Source organism: Talaromyces marneffei, chromosome 5, assembly GCF_009556855.1.
Source record: "Talaromyces marneffei chromosome 5, complete sequence".
Taxonomy (NCBI): domain Eukaryota; kingdom Fungi; phylum Ascomycota; class Eurotiomycetes; order Eurotiales; family Trichocomaceae; genus Talaromyces; species Talaromyces marneffei.
In genome coordinates, this window is record NC_072352.1 from 2,839,355 (window position 1) to 2,858,179 (window position 18,825).

The 18,825-nt window shown below is 46.5% G+C and overlaps 7 protein-coding genes across 7 annotated transcripts; 5 read left to right on the top strand and 2 right to left on the bottom strand.

Moving 5' to 3' along the window:
• Window positions 1–1,543: 1,543 nt before the first annotated feature.
• EYB26_007349 (uncharacterized protein) lies at window positions 1,544–2,632 on the top strand (the record flags this gene model as incomplete). Its single annotated transcript, XM_054266621.1, has 1 exon — window positions 1,544–2,632. The coding sequence occupies one exon, from the start codon at window positions 1,544–1,546 to the stop codon at window positions 2,630–2,632; it is 1,089 nt and encodes a 362-aa protein (XP_054122596.1).
• A 1,510-nt stretch (window positions 2,633–4,142) lies between these two features.
• EYB26_007350 (uncharacterized protein) lies at window positions 4,143–5,081 on the top strand (the record flags this gene model as incomplete). Its single annotated transcript, XM_054266622.1, has 2 exons — window positions 4,143–4,153; window positions 4,220–5,081. The coding sequence occupies 2 exons, from the start codon at window positions 4,143–4,145 to the stop codon at window positions 5,079–5,081; spliced, it is 873 nt and encodes a 290-aa protein (XP_054122597.1).
• Window positions 5,082–5,788: 707 nt separating this feature from the next.
• EYB26_007351 (uncharacterized protein) lies at window positions 5,789–6,492 on the top strand (the record flags this gene model as incomplete). The annotated part of the gene is made up of 4 exons (XM_054266623.1): window positions 5,789–5,939; window positions 6,014–6,082; window positions 6,148–6,263; window positions 6,319–6,492. 4 exons carry the CDS (start codon window positions 5,789–5,791, stop codon window positions 6,490–6,492), a joined length of 510 nt encoding a protein of 169 aa, XP_054122598.1.
• A 560-nt stretch (window positions 6,493–7,052) lies between these two features.
• On the top strand, window positions 7,053–11,012 carry EYB26_007352 (uncharacterized protein; the record flags this gene model as incomplete). Its single annotated transcript, XM_054266624.1, has 3 exons — window positions 7,053–7,115; window positions 7,186–9,108; window positions 9,165–11,012. The coding sequence occupies 3 exons, from the start codon at window positions 7,053–7,055 to the stop codon at window positions 11,010–11,012; spliced, it is 3,834 nt and encodes a 1,277-aa protein (XP_054122599.1).
• Window positions 11,013–11,593: 581 nt separating this feature from the next.
• Window positions 11,594–12,720, bottom strand: EYB26_007353 (uncharacterized protein; the record flags this gene model as incomplete). The annotated part of the gene is made up of 2 exons (XM_054266625.1): window positions 11,594–12,061; window positions 12,115–12,720. 2 exons carry the CDS (start codon window positions 12,718–12,720, stop codon window positions 11,594–11,596), a joined length of 1,074 nt encoding a protein of 357 aa, XP_054122600.1.
• Window positions 12,721–15,692: 2,972 nt separating this feature from the next.
• On the bottom strand, window positions 15,693–16,307 carry EYB26_007354 (uncharacterized protein; the record flags this gene model as incomplete). Its single annotated transcript, XM_054266626.1, has 2 exons — window positions 15,693–16,084; window positions 16,163–16,307. The coding sequence occupies 2 exons, from the start codon at window positions 16,305–16,307 to the stop codon at window positions 15,693–15,695; spliced, it is 537 nt and encodes a 178-aa protein (XP_054122601.1).
• Window positions 16,308–17,364: 1,057 nt separating this feature from the next.
• EYB26_007355 (uncharacterized protein) lies at window positions 17,365–18,744 on the top strand (the record flags this gene model as incomplete). Its single annotated transcript, XM_054266627.1, has 3 exons — window positions 17,365–17,367; window positions 17,599–18,206; window positions 18,270–18,744. 3 exons carry the CDS (start codon window positions 17,365–17,367, stop codon window positions 18,742–18,744), a joined length of 1,086 nt encoding a protein of 361 aa, XP_054122602.1.
• Between the last annotated feature and the right edge of the window lie 81 nt (window positions 18,745–18,825).

Here is an 18,825-nt window from a genome sequence, read left to right on the forward strand (position 1 = left end):
TGTAGTCTACAGTAGGCGCAGTAGGTATCAATGCTAACTTCGGAATACTCCGTACGAAAGTCCCAATTTTTCAACATTCGGATCACTGATCTGTTCTTCTCAAACATGCCGCGTGTGTAAAATATGGGGAACGGCGTATGATATGACTCGTGGTTGTGGGGATCAGAGTTGTTGGTACGGGATTTCGGGCGTGTTAGGGGGAGATTTTAGGGGCTGGTTAGGCCTGGTTAGGCCTGATTAGGGCTCGGCGGCTGTCAAAGCGCGCCACCAGCAATTGCATTGTTCCTGGCCTTTTCCCCTGTCGTTCTCGAAATGTTTGGGAATATCGTATAATTTGTATACTCTAGAGTCTGCTCGACGTATATTCGCCGATGCTTCATTGCGTCAAGCACAGAGGGGTGTACACATTCAAGCCGGCATGCGATGCATAGCAGTCCCATCGGTTAGCAGCCTCTCCTCCGTATAGGAGGAGCAACGAGAGGACCAACGGAATATGGAGAATAACTCTAATAAATTACTAGCCAGAATCAGCAACCTCGAAATTTGGTTGGACCTTGGCTGTGCCTTCTGTTTTGTTTGAATGTCAGCGTCATAGAACTCACAACTGTTTTCTTTTCGGCTTTTGATCTTGGCAGTGAAGACACGTGTACTGTCTACATAGCCGAGTCAATCAATTATCAAAATATCTACTTAACAGGCTTTATGAAGCGAGCAATGGCAAGCAAACATCGAAGAACAAATCGGTATGGTACCGACGGTTATCGGACCATACCTGTATATAGTAACTATAGTTACGGCAAAATTACGGAGTCGGAGTCGGCAATCAAGATTGCCCAGTCGAGCACCACGTACATGAGTCATACATTATGATACATACTACAGAATCATGCTTGAATCAGGATTCAGCCAAACCAACATGCAAAACTTTCCTTCGCCGTTAGTTCGAGCAGTATCCTAGTCGAGACACAGGACCTGTAACCCGCCAAGATTAGTCGGGGTTGCGAGGAGGACTTGGACGAAGTTAAATCAACTTTACAAAGTACTACAGTAGCATAGCTTGACTTGGCTTGTTTACTTCCTTTACGTACGGAGTAGTAATATATGGCATACAGAAAGCCAAATTATTAGGGGCTTGAAACAATGCCTGAAAAGGGCTAAGATCTAAGCTCAGATCCTTTTAGGTTTCCCCCATCCGTTCCACCAAGTCGGTCATATGGTTAAGTTGCCGGTACGTACAGATAAAATGCGCATAGGTCCTCGGAGCCCATCGCCAAACCTTCTTCTGGTCTTTTTCTGTTTACTTTGGCTTTGATGATCTATCTTCAGCTTCATTTGGATAATTTGATGCACTTGGTCTAATGTATGTGTCCGTTGTTAGGACACAGTGTGGTCACCAGTGTATCGAATAGTTCTTTTTTTTTTTTATCTACATTGAGTGGCAACGCTCGACTTGAATGTTCGATATGAGTCGATATGACTCAATATAATAATAGTCAACACTGATTTCGACGGCTGAGAAACATCACCCAATAAATAAATCAACATGCCAGGCGACAATGATGCCAACGACATCAGAGCCCCGGACGGCATCTCCGGTTTCTTCAACACCGACAACACGCTGCTCGCCATATTTCTCATATTCTTCATGCTGCTCTCAATCTACAATGCCCTCGAACTGGTAATCATGATATTCGTGTCGTTTCGGCGATTCCGAGGGTTATATTTCTGGTCACTACTATTATCGGCATTGCTCGGCTTGATCCCTTATTCCATCGGCTTCTTCCTCAAATTCTTTACTCATGTCAGCCCATGGATTACCTGTACCGTTCTAACCGTGGGTTGGTGGACAATGGTTACCGGCCAGGCCATAGTCCTCTATTCAAGATTACATCTCGTCCTTCGAGACCCGACACGACTCAAACAAGTGCTGTGTATGATTTGCATCAATGCCGTCGTCTTGCACCTCCCCACCACCATCTTGACCTATGGTTCCAATAATCCGAACTCCTCTCCAAAATTCATTGTTGGATACAACATTATGGAAAAGATCCAATTAACCGGCTTCAGTATCCAAGAAGCCATCATCTCCGGTCTATATCTGTACGAGACTTACAAACTACTCCACCTCACACACCGAAATCGAGCACAGCGCTGGATTCAGTACCAGCTCATCGCCGTCAACGTGCTTATCATCTTGATGGATTTGACCTTGCTGGTCTTGGAATACGCCAGCGAATATGCCATCCAAATCTGTCTCAAGGGCGCCGTGTACAGTATCAAACTCAAGCTCGAGTTTGCGGTCTTGGGTCAGCTAGTCGATTTCATCCGCAACAAAAACGGCAACTATCACCATCACGACGACGACCCAACGAATGGCACGGGTATCGACATGGGTGATAGGAACATGTTGTCAAGCTCCAAGAGGAGATATGCAGGACAGGATGCGGGTTTGCCGTCTACGCGAGCGGATGATCCTCATTTTTATGGCAAGACGACGACGACGGTACACCCGAATGAGATTATGAATTCGAGCGAGGAGAGGTTGAATTTGCCGTCCGGAATTATTATGGCCAAAACCGAGTTTGTGCAGCGGGTTGATCATAAGAGAGACAATTCTGATGACTTGGAATGATTCCTTTTGTCTGCTTGATACCCCCCCATCATGTCGCTCCTTGAGTCTATGTATATATAATGATATCCGACAATACGAATAATCTTGATATACAGTCAATTCAGTAGTCAATGGCCGTAGAAACCTTATACTTGATGTAGTCATACGTCGTGCAGACGTTAGTTAACTAACTAGTACCACCGCCGACTGGCTGGCATTGGGTACTTTTCTTTTAATGACCACATTTGTAGATACCTGTCGATACCTGCACAACAACGTGCAAGACTGACTCTCTACTGGGGTTCCAATACTTCAAAGAGCTTTAACGCTTCAAACTCAAGAAAGACATTATGTTTTTGGTGTTATCGAACAGCAAATAACTAGGATTGGCCATTCTTAGAGCTATCCGAATTAGGGTTTAGGGTTATGCTTAGTGCAATCCTACTCTCTCCCTATGGCCCTCCCCAATTTTGTTCATCGTGAAATGAAACAGCTCATCAAACCAAATCCAGCCACATACATCCAACCAGCACACATCCACGTATCAACTACATGAAAACAAATTGACATTATTTCGTGCAGGACGCAGCGGGACAAGCCGTTCGATTCCAATCCATCGAAACCACCTCATTAGCAAACTACTTGGCCAGAACGAGTATCAAGCGTGCATAACCTCAACTTCGATTGGCGTTTCTTATTTTTCTCGCACTCCATTCTGGGCTGCAACGAGTCAACGACCCCGCTATCCGGTGTGGTCTGGCTGGGCAGAGACAGAAAAATCCTGCGCGGGTTGTTCGGAGTTGTCATGCAATCCAAAAGACATACTTACATACAACATACATAATCCCTAGGTAGGCTGTCTGCACTCTGCAGTCGCGATCAACGTGGCCCACGTAGGAGACAATCTCTTGTGCTGGTTGCTGCTTCGACATTCGTGGCTGCCCGAGCCGGAGATATGGTAGTATGTACGTACGTACTCAGCAGTTAACTAGTTAGTGGACAGGTAGTCAATAACAACCATCTCAGATCTTTTTCTTTCCCTCTTTCATTTAAATCCTTTCTAGAACATGCCACTTCTCGTATACGCGGGAATTCTATATACGTATAAAAAAAACATCGCAATCTACCCGTCGGATTGCTGCTCTATTATCTATCCTTGGAGAGCACCCCGGCCTGTTTCTCCACTCGCTCGGTCTTTCTACTATCACCTCACCCCTCCATCCGAAAAATTTCAAGATTTCAAAACGCACCCCGAACCGAAAATCCTTTTTCATTCAGGTGTTTCCCACGATTGTTCGTTACGTTACCAGCGGTCATGAGTAACGTCCGGTCACTCGCCTGAAAGGGTGCAGTGCATTCAGTGCAGCAGTTGTTTGTTCCACGGTGGATACGATACCTAGGGACATAACACATCTCGGTGAACATTGAATGATACTCGGAATTCGAAAAATTCTTCTTTTCGGAGACTTACTACTTGCATATACGCCCTATACTTACCCCGGCGAATATGCTTTGCGGTGCCATTTGATTGATGGCAGGCCTGTATGTTGTTACATACCCTTTATTCATGACATACTTACTATGATGATCATGCTGATAATGGTCTAGGCTGCGCAAACGCTTGAGCATTAAACCAAATATATCTTCAGTACTATTACGAATGAGTCGCCGCACCCAGAGACGTACTTTCATCCCAGTGATTGTACACGACAATAACTTCAGTATAACGGCATCACTATCATCATCACCAGAAAGCATGACATTAGCCATGCCAGTTCCGAGCCTGTCGGCAGGAGGATCTCAATCCTCCATATCGGGCAACTCATCAGCCGCTTCTCAGGCGTCGTCGACAGAGATGAAGCCCAGAGTCAACGTCATCAATATTCTCGAAACGGGGAGCACCGGTAACCTCGTCGCTTCACCACCTGCACGACTTGCGTCCGCACCATCCGCAAGCCAGGCTGTATATCGTTGTTTATTCTACATCCTTCCCTGTGATAACCAATCAGACAACATCGAGACCTGGAAAACTCATGTCCTCAGCCATTTCAGGGGTACCCGACTCCCACCCACAGCACCATGTCAATGGTGCCCTCTTGAATTCAGACATCCTAACAATTCCAACACAAACATCAACAACAACAACAACAACAACAACAACAACGCCCACCAAACATGGGACGCAATGCTCACCCACGTCGCGCATGACCACTTCGAAAAGGGCCACACACTCGCAGCCAGTCGCCCCAATTTCGAGCTAATGAAATACATGTATAATTCTAAAATCATTACCGAGGACCAGTTAAAGGCGATTCAACTATGTCCGTCGCCGGATAGTCCTGCGTATCACCCATCGCAGGATCCGGTTAGGGCCAGTATTGGTTCGTCGGACGAGCCGTATTGTTCGACATATAGTCCACGGAGGGAGAAGAGATTAAGAGAGCAGAGACGTGGGGTTAGTGTTGTATAGTCGCTGTGTACAGGTTTGATTTGAGTGTTTTGTCAGTCCTTGATATTGTCGCTCCAGAAACCACTTTGATTCAGCTAGCTGGGCAAGAAGGATTCAATGTTCCCAAATATATTCGAGCAAAAAGTCGACAAAAGTTCTCCTTTCCTCTTGTTATCTACTCTTTACCGTTTGAAGGGACTTTATCGCTTTTGCCCCTTTGTTGGCTTTTGCATGTCTTGTGATACCCTGGGGACTTCGAATTTTGTTAGTAATAGATGCAGTATATACAGACTGACAATATCATGTACTTTATATTCAATATCAATAGCATTGAGTCTTGGTTTGGTGATGAGTGAAGATGAGGAATGTAAGTGAGTCTAGTTAGTACTAATATTGATATAGGGAGACAAACAGGACAAACACACCCGCTTTTCCATTTGCGGGACTGACCCGGTCAGAGCTTTGAAGTTCAAGAATAAGAATATCAGACCAGAACAACCCATTAACCACATCTTTTGAATTGCGCATATAGACAATTCACCTCCATTCTCTCAGTCACGTTCCTTTCCCAGTATGCGAAAAGCCAGACCTATCTTTGAAGTCGTGACGTGACATTCCCTCTCCCCTTCGATCACCGCAACCTTTGCCCGCCCCTCTCATCGATACGATACGAAACCACACCAGCTACAGTTCTACATTCCGAGCAAGAGTCTTCACACACAAAAAGAATGGAAAGATTACCCATACGAGAAAACAGCGGTAGCCCGCGACAGCAGGGTCAAAACCAACAAGCTGGTCCTCCGCCAGTCCCTCAAGGACCTCCGCAATTACCCCCGCAGATGTTCACGACGGCCGCACAATTACTTGACTTGACCGATAGTAAGATCCATCTTGTTTGAAAAATTAAGAAATTAATACGAACAATGCGCTGATTGATATTTTTTGTTGTTTAGAAAAACTCGTCCTTGTTCTTCGTGACGGTCGGAAATTAATCGGTGTTTTACGAAGTTGGGATCAATTCGGTATGCTCTTCAAACTCTCGCCCAGCGGCGTATGTACATTTTTCTTCTGACAAATCTTGGAATAGCAAACCTTGTCTTGCAGGATACCGTTGAGAGAATATATGCCGGAAACCTTTATGCCGAAGAGCACGTTGGCCTGTATCTGGTCCGGGGTGAGAATGTTTTATTACTAGGCGAGATTGTAAGTCTACTTACTTCATTTTGGCTATGTGCGCAAATGCTAATGGATTGCTTAGGACCTCGACAAAGAAGATGACCTCCCCGAAACCCTAACCCAAACCTCCATGAAGGAGGTACGAGAACTCAAAGCCAAAGAAGAGGAAGAGCGCAAAAAGAAAGATAAAAAGAGCGTTGGAAAACTACAAACGCATGGCTTTGAGCCGGAGCACAGTGGAGAGGTGCTTTTTTGAGGTCGTGAAATGATACATGATATTTGAGATATACTCTAGAGGATCCGGAGACGTCACGTCGCTACCTCCGAAGAGAGGCCGGAAGACAAGCTCACCGGTTGGTTTGGCCGCGTTGCTAATGCTACATGGATATGGCGTTCGAGTAGCTTAAGTGCCAGCATTCATGTGTGCTGATTCGATGTTTTGAGGTTCTACTGTCTCCACAGGCGACTGGTCCTATACACTGTGTGCACAAGGTACACATACTATGATATGAAATATTTCAGGCAAATGACATGATTATATCCAGTTCGTTATTTGTTTTTGTAAAAAGTGATGATGATGATGGTGGTGGTGGTGGTGGTGGTGGTGATTATCGTAGTGCCAAGACTTGTGTATCGATAGCGGTGAAAATTATTATCGGGCTCCGCATTCAAAAAATAAAAATTAAGTACCTACAGGACTCCGCCATTTGATCTGACCTGTGCAGTAGACAATATTGACAAGGAGTTTTCTTCACTGCTCTGTCTGCCCTCTGCGGCATTTCTTTTCTTGTCGGGCTGTTAATATTATCCGCAACCATGGCGACGCTCGCTGAGAAATTCGAGAAAATCAAGTCGCCCAAGCTTCAGAACCAGCATCATGTGAGAAACCCCTCTGCTGTTCGACAGCTACTTGTATTGCAATGAAAACTAATAAAACTCTGGAATAAAGACAGCAGTCGTTCTGAATGCCGTCGAAGATACCCTGCGCGACCAAAAAGCCGATTTCTCCGCAACAGCATACTTTGCAGCTCTCCTCGCTCTACTGAGCCAGGCCCTCAACACCACCCATGGCATCGTGAACAAAGATCTAGCCACCTCTGTGGTTTACCTGCTTGATATCACCGCCGAAGAAGTCCCCGCTCCATTACTGCGATCAAAATTCGCCCAAATTCTATCCAGTCTCGTGCCCGCATTGACACTCGCCGACGTCGAAGCTCCTCTCCTCCGCCCCTCAATCGGTATTCTAGAGACCCTCCTCGTTGCCCAAGATGCCAATTCCTGGGCCCTACCGCAAACACAAATTGGTCCACGCCGCGCCACAGCTGGTCTGTTGAATTTGGCCGTCGACCATCGTCCCAAAGTCCGCAAGCGAGCGCAAGATGCTTTGGTCAAGGTCCTCAAGACCCCGCCTCCGAGTCCGTCGCTCGACCACCCAGCGGCAGATATGTGTGCAGAAACCGCTTTGCAGACATTGGTGGAGAGTGTAGCTGCAGCGGGAAAGATCAAAAAGAATAAACATAGCAAACAGGACAAGGATAGCAGTCACCATGAACCGGCTATTATTCATGCTTTGCATCTTGTCAAGACCGTTGCCGCTGCATCGGGAGGATGGCCCAGCAAGAAAATCGAACCGCTGTGCGAATTGCTCATGAACGTGTCCCGATCAAGCAACGAATACATCACCATGGGCGCATTTGAAGTATTCGAAGTGATTTTTGAAGGCATGGCCGATGAATTTTCGTCCTCGAAACTGCCCCGCTTATTGGAGGCTATTCAAGAATTGAGACCGGCGCAAAACGACTCTCAACTTCTCCCACCCTGGATCGCAGTCTTGTCGCGTGGATATGACGTTTCGGCTCAAATCAACCCAGAAGACACGTTTGAGAAGCTGCCCGGTCTTTTTGAATTGATTGCTTCTTTCTTGTCGTCGCCTTCAAAGAATATTCGCATTTCTGCTTCGGAATGTCTCATTTCTTTCCTCGCTAATTGCGTTCCGGATAATGTGATCCTCGAGCCGTCTATTTACGATGAAAAGACTTTGGAAAAGTTGGCTAAATTTGCTTCGGAGCTTTTGTCGGTCAAGTACCAGGCCGCTTGGGTCGAAGTCTTCAACGTGTGCGCAGCGATGTTTGAGGCTTTCAAATGGCGATCGACTCCTTACCTTGTCAATATTGTTCGCACAATTGGCGAATTGCGTAGCAACGATTCCTTCCAGGGCAAGAAAGAAGCCGATGAAGTCCTCGGTCGCGCGGTCTATGCAATGGGACCGGCCGAAATCCTTCGCATCTTGCCTCTTAACATAATCGAACAGAAAGCTGGCCAGCCCGGTCGTGTTTGGCTTTTGCCTATCCTTCGCGACAATGCTTCTAATACGCATTTGGCACATTTCCGTTCGGAGATGGTTCCTTTGAGTGAAGCTTTGTATCAACGAGTCCTAGAGTTTGGACAGGCAGAAAAGACTGTTGAAGTCAAGATCTTCGAAACCATCATTCAACAAATTTGGTCCATTTTGCCGGGATACTGCGAGTTGCCGCTTGATTTGGAAACGGGATTTGATCAGGGATTCGCCGAACTATTGTCGAATGTGCTTTACAAACAAACCGAATTGCGAGTCGATATCTGTCGCGCGCTGCAGAATCTTGTTGAATCCAACCAAGCTATCGTCGAGGTGGATACCGGTGCCGATGGTGAGAATCTTGTTCTACAACGACGAATCACAAAAGCAACTGCAAAGAAGAACCTCGCCCATTTGTCAGGTTTTGCGAGCAACCTGCTGGCTGTTCTATTTAATGTGTACAGCCAGACTTTGCCTCATTATCGTGGATTTATTTTGCAGTGTGTCAATGCGTATTTGAGCATTACTCCTGAAAAGGTATATCCTGGGTCAATTGAAACTTCTTTTTTTGAATTCATACTAACGTGATATAGGAACTCGAGGAAACATTCATCCGTGTGACCGGCCTGCTCGAATCTGAACTCCCATCAGAAGAACAGGCTGCCAAACAGGGCAATCTGCAAAAAGGCACAGACAACAACAAGATGCCGCCGACATCACACACACTCATTGATCTACTTATCGCCATGTCCATCTACTTACCCCGAACGAGTTTCGCAAACCTCTTCCGCATTGCGGCGGTAGTGCTGAACAGAGATGCATCCGATCCCCAACTTATCAAAAAGGCATACAAACTCATTCCTCGTCTCGCAACCACGGAAACTGGACGGAGTGCATTGATTGAGCGCAGCGATGAACTACAAACTTTGCTATTGTCAACAGCTGACAAAACACCCTCACCTGCCCGTCGCGACAGACTGCTCGCAATTCACGAACTCGTCACATATCTACCAACCTCAGACCTGCACTTCATTCCGTCGATATTACCCGAAGTTATCCTTGGATGCAAAGAATCAAACGACAAAGCTCGTACAGCAGCCTTTGATCTCTTGATTCACCTCGCCAAACGCATCACGGATACCGCGCGCAACCCCGCGGGCACAGTGATCCGCAACTCTCTAGTCCCGCACATGCCAAACGACACGCCCGATGCAGCAGCCAATCTCGAGGAATTCTTCACAATGGTCTCTGCTGGTTTGGCGGGTACATCGCCACACATGGTCGCCGCATCAGTTACAGCCTTGTCTCGTCTATTCTTCGAATATCGCACCGAATTGACCTCTGAAACATTATCCAATCTCGTCGAAACAGTCGAATTGTTCCTGACTAGCAACAACCGCGAAATCGTGCGATCTGTCCTTGGATTCGCCAAAGTTGCTGTTGTCTGTCTGCCGGAAGATATGCTCCGACCCCGCCTCAACTCCCTCGTGCCAAACCTCATGGTCTGGAGTAAAGAGCACAAGGGACGTCTTCGCACCAAAGTCAAGGGTATCCTCGATCGTCTCGTCCGCAGATTCGGTGCCCCCCTCATTGAGGGATTGGTCGGTGAAGCAGACCGCAAATTGGTCGTGAACATCCGCAAGGAGCGCGAACGTAAGAAGAGAAAGAAGAAGGAAGGTGCCGAAAACGATGAGGATGACGAGGCAACCGGCAAAGCAGGTGGCTTCTCGAACGAATTTGACAGAGCCGTCTACGGCTCCGATGTCTCTTCCGACGAGGACTCAGACAGCGAAGTCGAAGCTCAACCAAAGAAGGGCGGTAAACGAGGCGGCCTCACAAAGGGAGAACAATACATCCGCGAACTCTCCCCCGAATCGAATCCTCTCGATCTTTTGGCTCCCGACGCGCTGGCTTCGATATCAACCACCAAACCTTCCTTGCGCTTCTTGGATAACGGAGTTGGCAAGAACCGCAAACGACACGGTGCAAAGGTCGATGTTGACGGTAAACTGATCCTCCGCGAGGGCGCCGACCACGAGCAAGATTACGAAATGACCAGCGGTGCAGGAGGAGCAGAACATACCGGCGCAAGCGGTATAAACGCCTACCTCGACGCAGTCAGAGGGCCCAACGCAGTCCGAAGGGGACAAAAGGGTCGCCTAAAGTTTGGCAAGAAGGACAACGATGGCATGGACATTGACGACGACGAAGACGACAACAACAACAACGACCTGAAATCAAAAGCCGGCGGAATCGCAGCTGGAAGAAGAGGCCTAGGCGTGCCCAAGACCTACGGCGCATCTACAGCAGCGAACAAGACGAAAGGCAGAATTGAGAAGCGAAGAATAAGTGGTAGTGGAGCTGGGAGGGGAGGAAGGGGAGGAAGGGGAGGAAGGGGAGGGTTTGTAGCTAGGTCTAGGGGGCACGGGGGCCGGCGTTGAGTGATCATTCATCCGCACGCAAGTATATAGTAGCGCGAGAAAGAAAAAGGAAGGAACAAAATTAGATAAAATTGATATGACGAGATGATATTCCGAAAAGAAGTGAGAGAGTGGAGAGGAAAAGATTGTATTGTGTTGTTTTTCATTTGGTTGGTCTGGTGTTAATACCCTATTCTAGTGATATGGCAATTTATTCATCCACTACTTACTTAGTATGTACTATATGATCTTGTTGAATATTCCTGTTCATAAACTGCTATTGTTTCATTTCTCACTATGCTTTGAGTCAATGACGGTTGTAAAATCAAATTGATTGGTATCTCGAATTTCAATTTCCTAAATGTACATATCCGTATTTATGTTCGTTCCCTTTTCTCAGCATCAGATAAATTCATGATTGCCTCCCATATAGTAGTGTTATGTATGTGCATTCCCTGTCCCCATCGTTGGATGGGGAGTAACAAAAATGATATGCCTGCCGATGCAATGAAATGAAATGAAAAACGCCTGAAAATGCTAGCTGTGTAAATGACTCTCATGATAAGAAGAAATGCCTCCATATAAGCAAGAAAAGAAGAAGGTTATCGAGCCTTCCTCCCCTTTGTCAACCACGTCTGCCACCACCGATTAACGCCTAGAACAGCCGCTCGGCCGTCATCTTTCCGCTCCGTTCCGTCTGGGTTCCCGAGGATCATGGCAAATATCCAGAAGAATGCTGCGATCCAGACCGCCAATAGCAATCCAAAGCATAGGAATGGAGCCAGAGTTAGGACGAGGATTAGTCCTGGTGCTGAGAAGGTGTCTGTCGGATTTGTTATGGTGGGTAGGCGGTGATGGTTGTAGTGGCTGGTACTGGATTGAGCGAGTCGGTCGTGTTTGCATAGTGCTGGAGCGAGGAGTTTGCAGAGTTGGGTTGAGAAGGTTGAGCGGAAGAAGGCGGTTGGTGGACAGAGGCGAAGCGGAGATGTGAATATGACGAGAAAGACAGCGAGGAGGGCGTAGATGGAGGTGCAGATGGAGAAGAATGGGATTGGTGCGGAGAGGAGGAGCTATTCGATGGTTAGCATGCGCGCATGTTGTTCATGGGAGTAAGTGGACTTACCAAAACTAAAACGGCATTGGGTTCCTGGTTCCGTTCGGCCTCTTTATCATCTGCCGTCGTTGTATAAACCGTCACGGTACTCGGTCCTTCGGGAACACCACCGACGCTGCGCGAAGAGTTTCGTCCATGTCCATGGCCGCCATCAGACAGCGAGCCCTCCGCAGACCAACTAAGCCCTGAGTGATTGAGCGAATTCTTGTAATTATCAGTGATAAATCCGGCCTCTGCTCGAGATGCTTCTGCATGTGTATTCAAAGCAACAGCCGGTGACAGCGATATAGGAGATGACGGCGACATTGCGACGGCCGAGTCCCAATTGCCCGTGCGCTGTGGCGGTATAGAGTACGAGCCTGATGATGAGCCGGACATGGATATACGTGTCTCCGGCGAGGAGGGATAATAATAGTTGATGGTGGCTGGATCAGTAGAGTAATGCGGAAAGTAATGCGGCTGTTTTGCGACGTGGGTGTAGTTGTAATAGTCTTCTGTGGTTGTTGTTGTTGTTCTCGTGTCGTCCACGATAGTAATCGAGGCTGGAGTTAGACCCAAGCCTTCATGTTCTTGTGACATAGACACAGACGTAGGCATAGAAGGAGATGAACGCATCCTTCCACGCAGAGACAATCAATCAATGTTGTTGGTTGTTGGATTTCCCGACGATCTCAGAACATTGTCGACCAGCGTGTGGAATGCAGGGTTGTGTTTCTCTCCGGGGATGTACGTAGGTGCTACATACAATGTGGGACAGAAACAACAGGATCAGCGAGAGGGAAGGGAAACAAAGGAGTAAAAAACACAGGCAGATAGCCTTCTAGTTATACTCGTCGAGCCTTGGACAGCAAGTGGCACAGCACAGACATAATAATACTGTTCCAACTTCCGCAGGGCAGAGAGGAAAGTGGGCGGAATCAAGTCGATAAGAAGAAACGAAAAAAGAGCGGAAATGTTAATCAACACGAAGTCTTGTCGCCAAGAGAACATGGGCGGCGGAGTTTGACATTTCGATTTCTCGGCGGCCTCGCGAGGACGAGAGTGACGATGATAAAGTCATGATGATTGCTGGACACTGGTCGACTGGTGAAGAGACTGGGAGGAGACAGAGGGAAACGCCAAGCAGCCAAGCGACTTGGGAACGAAGACTAAGGAAATGCCGAGCTTCTTGGCATGGCCAGCGTAATCTTGGCGTGCTGCGCCTTTGCCATCTATGATTTCGTAGAGGGACTGTTTTTCAGGCAAATGAAGGTTGAGTGATTATATATGCAGACGCGCAAACTCCACCGTCGTATATCTTGCAGACATAGATGAGTAGAACCCGTCTAGACTCTATAGAAGCTTGCGATCGATATGGAAGTATGTAATGTATTATCCGCCAGGTCTGGTTCTTGGCGTCAACCGTTTCATAGCGGTAATCTATTCCCGCCATGTTCCCGCCTGATTGGCTATTATTCGGCGATCCGCCATCCATGCCGACGCTTGGCATCTCCCGGGACTGCCGCCATCGCGTATCGACTCGTATCGTATTTTTGGCCATTGTATGCGCATTCTGGTCGGCCACTCCGGGGAGATAACAATCCATTTATTAATATTTAATTCCACCCACCCCGAAATAATATTTTGCAGGATTTGATGCATGCAGGTACGTGCCTGGTGCCTATCGTCGATCCAGAAGGATTCAAAGTGCTCTGTAGCGTTCGCATGTAACTCATGACGTAAAGGAGCCCTGCTTCCTACCAGGGCTCTCGCTCTCTCTGATGTTTGTGCAAGAACTCCATGGATACCGGTACTGCCCAGCCGTGCCAATGTCTCGGCGTACCACTCACTGGATTTGGAACACCTCAAGGATGATGCATCCAACAGAGGAAGAAAAAAAAAGAAAAACTGCTTAACAATCTCTCAGGTAAGAGAATCTTGCGATTGGTTTGCAGATCGTTTAGAAAGTTGCGAGATGCGTGACTGGAATTTGATAACAAATTCCTCATGGCTCTGTTCCACTACACGAAACGTCGATCATGTGGGCATGTAGCTCACACTACCTCGGTCGGTATCTACTACTATGAGTAGAAAGCTATCTCAGATTGATTGAAGGACCTGACAGGTAATATCATCAGATGATAGTCAACTCTCAAGCACCAAGCATCAACCGTGATCAAAATCGAATAAAAGCCAAGCCTGATTCGTCTCGAAAAAATTTTTCTTTCCTTGACAATTCTTTTCTCATGTTCTCGCCAAGTGATGCCTTCGGGCTGCTCCCCCTACCATCCTCTCACCGCATGGTGCATTGGTGGTACTAATTAGCTAATTTGTGGTCAGACAAGATGGACTACTTGGTAATGAGTCTTGGAAGCCCAGGTAAGACGATAGACTCAGCAGTAACGAGTGCTCAAATATTTTCTTTTTATCTACTTTCAAGGCTCAGCTTCGCAGCGACCTGTCAACCCTTCGCTTGGAAACGCCAGGTTATCACGACACTGAACCGAACGCACTATAATACTACTCCTAGACTTAGGACCTAGTAGCTCGCCGTGCAGTGCATATGACTCGGGCGAATAGCCATATCATCAAAGGATAGGTGTCGCCAAGGAGTGACTTGTATATTGCCCAGGCGGGCTTTGGGTGAATACGACTATGCCTAGATTTTTACTCCGTTGATACATGTGGTTGGCTGTTTGGCATTAATAAAGCCCCTCAGATCTCGATCTGTGGCGAAGGGTCAAGGGATACTCGGAGAAATGCGTGTCTTACCACGAAATTTGGCGTTGGATAATAAAATTCAGGATCTGTCCCTGGAATATGTCTAGTTAATGGACACATGACTGGTTTACCAAGGATTGTGGACAGTTTTGCTTAATATTAAGTAATTTGCAGCTTGGTAGTTATCTGTTCTGTGGTCGCGAGGTGAACTCGAAGAGGCAGCTAGCCCTATTTTCCTATTTAGGAAAAGGGTTCGTCCTTGCCTCCCTCAGGAGAGACCAATCTATGAAGTAGTTTTACGTATGGCATCTGTCTAGCACCACGACTTGGCTTCCCAGGTATCAAAAAGCCCATGATCTTAAATTCATTATTTTTATTATCTAGGTAATCAAATAACTCTTGAACCCAGTAACCTTAACCATGTATACTTCCCACAATCGTTGTTAGAATCTGGCAAATTTTTGCATTTCAAGAAATGAGTTTGGCGTAATTTCCCCTTCTTCCAGGTAGCGCAAGTAATCGTCATGGCAGCCTGCAAAGGAGACGAAAGCTTGATCGAAGGATTGTGAGATCAAAAGCCGACTAAATCAAGTCTCAAGTTAGAATCCACAATGAAATATTTGCAAATAGAGTGCACCTACTAGCCATTCAAGGCTCCAAAGCGATGGCTATGGGCTAAAAACCAGCCCGCCATTTCGGCACCTTCTTGCATTAAGATCTCTTCAGGAATGGAACTGGCTGATATTTGGCGACGCTTAGCTTTAATAATGGCTAACGTATTCTTGTTAGATTTGCACCTCATGGCGCCGGTCTGTCCAGGCATTAAAGTCCCCGAAAGGGAACTTCAGGTTGAACTCGACATCATCCCCAGCGAAACACAAGATTCTTTATAACAGTAAAACCAATGCAGTGTTTGGCGTCTTTTTAGCCCTTGCCTCAGTCATCTCGTTATTTTCGTATTCCATGTCCACTCTATGTGACTCTACTTCTTGTTCGAAGGGATTCGAGAATGTAATGAGAGGTTTTCTAGTCGACATGCGTGATATGCTCCGAGTCTCGCGGCCTGTTGTAGAAAGCCTATCTCGCACGTCCTTGATCTGATCTTGGGCGTACTTCACTGCGGCGAAAAAGCCCGGATAGACGTTCTGCCCGAAGGCAACTTTTGTGACTGGTACTCCACTCGAGATGAGGCCCAGATATGCCTTGAGTTGCGAGTCGTTTTTGACTATCTTGATGGCCTGAGCCCACACCTGGCTAAGGCCGTATTCGCCTAGAGATCCTATTATCTTCGCGTATCTGGCTGGCTTAGAGCATAAAATCCTTAACCCGACGAATTGTTTTTAGGTGATTTTGCTACCTGAACCCAGGTAGCCCTCGTCCAAGTCATGAATGGAAGCAACTTTGGATTTGGTGATGAGTGCTTCCAGCTCTCCTACACTTCTTGGGATGTGGAATCCTTCAATATCGATCTCGGACTTGCCGTGCAATGTTCGTTTCCCCATTGTTGTAGAGAAGCAAAGAAGGACGTAGGTTGAGTAGGAGCATGCAAAGGAGGGATAGGTAGGAAGTGAAGTTGAAGGATGGAGGAGGAATAAACCGGAGACTTGGAACTACGTGAACCCAGTATCGAATACAGTAAAACCTAACTATAGTGAACTAACGGCCTACTCATTTCCAAATATCGCACCTGAAGATTTGATTTGTACATAAAAATGAAATGCACCATAACATGTCAATCTACCCAATACATTCTGGTAAGGAGAATCCCTCATTACCACATCCACTCAATTTCAGATATGATGGATACAAATATAGAGCGGCCTTCTGTTCACTATGACCAGGTTCAATTTTAAACCAGATATTCTTGTGTAACAGTAAAATATTTGCAATAAAGAACTTATGTGTAGCGAGAGTGGCGTCCCAATATCACTCCGTTTGATTTCCCAATATAGCAATATCCCCATACAAACACATTGCCCGGCTGAAGCCACAGCAAATAAAGCGCTTATCAGGAAGACAAACGAATCGGCAAAAAAATTTCAGCTATGAAGCTTTCTCAGAGCAGACTGGGAAAATCACCCAAATAGGACGACCATGGAGCCTCTTATTGGCGAGATACGGTAACTTAGGGCAGCTCTCGGTGACCTCTTTAATAACCCTTACCATGGGGATAGTTACCTAATACGATACATATATAGGTTAAGTAGTTACGGTACGGCTACAACCTCCGACTCTTGCAGAGTCCACGCTTCGAAGTGAGTCTCATATCCATTCAAATTACGCCGACTACAAGGATATTTTATTATTTACTTGAGCAATTAGGGTTTTCTTACTGTGAGACAACTTTCAAAGGTCCGTTGATATTCTGCCGCTGGAAGCCTGGAACCCAAACCGACTGCCAAAAGCAGCCTAGTGCATTCGGACTGTCTCCTTCATCATTTCATCATTCATAATGTCTTTTTAAGTTTCTCATTCCATCGAACTTCACTAGCTGTCATAGTCTTTTGATAGCATCAGCTCTTCAAACTCTTCAAGCACGGCCATCTACGCATCAACACCATGGTTGGCACCATCCGCCGTCTAAGGAAAGATGCGGGGAAACGGCTTCGAAACCTGAGAACGAGCCTCTCATAACATTTCAGGATTGATAGAAATCTCTCAGATCCTTTGATCGGCCAGCCAGAGTCAGGCGAGAAAGCAGAAACCCAAGATAAACAGGACGAGAATGTCGGACTCCCTTATGAAGACAACAAAGATGAAAATAAACCTTAACAAGTCGAAACTGAACCTCAGCAAGTAGAGAGCGAAGCCCAAAAGGACGATGAAGCTGGCATCAAGCCACAAGAAGGCAAGAAAATTGAAACCAAATTGATACGAGAAGACGACAAAATTACACCACCCCAGGAAGCCGCAACAACACCTCAGCAAGTGGAGAGCGAAGCCCAGAAAGACGACGAATTCGAACAGATAGATCTAGTCGCCGACGAATTCATCGATGAACTCGAAAGACTTTGGCCGTATCTGTTGAAAAATTTTGAGGGGCAACCGAAAATCTCCATCAACAAGCTTCAAGAGCTGGGCCTCAAATTTCAGTTCTTTGACCTGAATGAGAAGATCTCTTCTGAAGAGGATGGTTACTCTCAATTCTTCTTCCCATTGGATTGTGAGACACTCAATGCTTGTGAACCGGATCTAAGCGAGTACTCAACGAAAAAGGCGATAGAATTTTGGTATAATCCTCGTGAGAAATCCTCCTGGCTTTGGCCATTCCCACGATCTGCTCACAGTATTGCCATGAATCTGGCTTCCTTGTTTGATGTTGGCCTTCGAACTCTACATTGGAAGAATGAAACAGAAACAAAAAGCATTCAACTAATGGACATGTCAACTTGGTACCCTATGTATGACCATCTGAGTTACAAGAAGCTATTGGTAACTTGTTTACTAACTGGTAGAAGCGACAGAATATTCAGTAGCGCGGGATTTGATGCTCAAGGACCTGGAGGCTGGGAGCCATCATGTGCCATTAGTAAACTGGACGATTGGTCACAAACTGATCAAATTTGGCTTGCCAGAAATAAACCGCATATCATGATCAACCTCTCACATGCGTTTGATAGCGATGACGATAGTATCTTCGTTGTCGAACTTCTAGTAATTGTGGCTCTCATAATTACCCGACTGCACAAAGCCACGTTTCCGAATGAGAACGTCGTTCCCGTGATGGTATTTTCTTTTACGCCTGACAATTGCTGCAGAATCTTGCAAGCTCATATGGACTGCGCACAAGGCTTAGTGATTCGGAAGACTAAGTTTTATGAACTTGATCTTGTCAATGATCCATACATGAAGGCCTTCCTTCGCTACGGAGCTTGTGATCCTAGGGGGTCAACCAAAGATTTACGGACTCCGGAAAAGTGGCTTAACCTTCCTGAGTGATTGGCTCGGGTTTGGGTATGGTAGGTTGGCAACCGTCTCTGCCAGTCTAATTGTTCGAGGAGTAACCAAAGGCAATGAGTG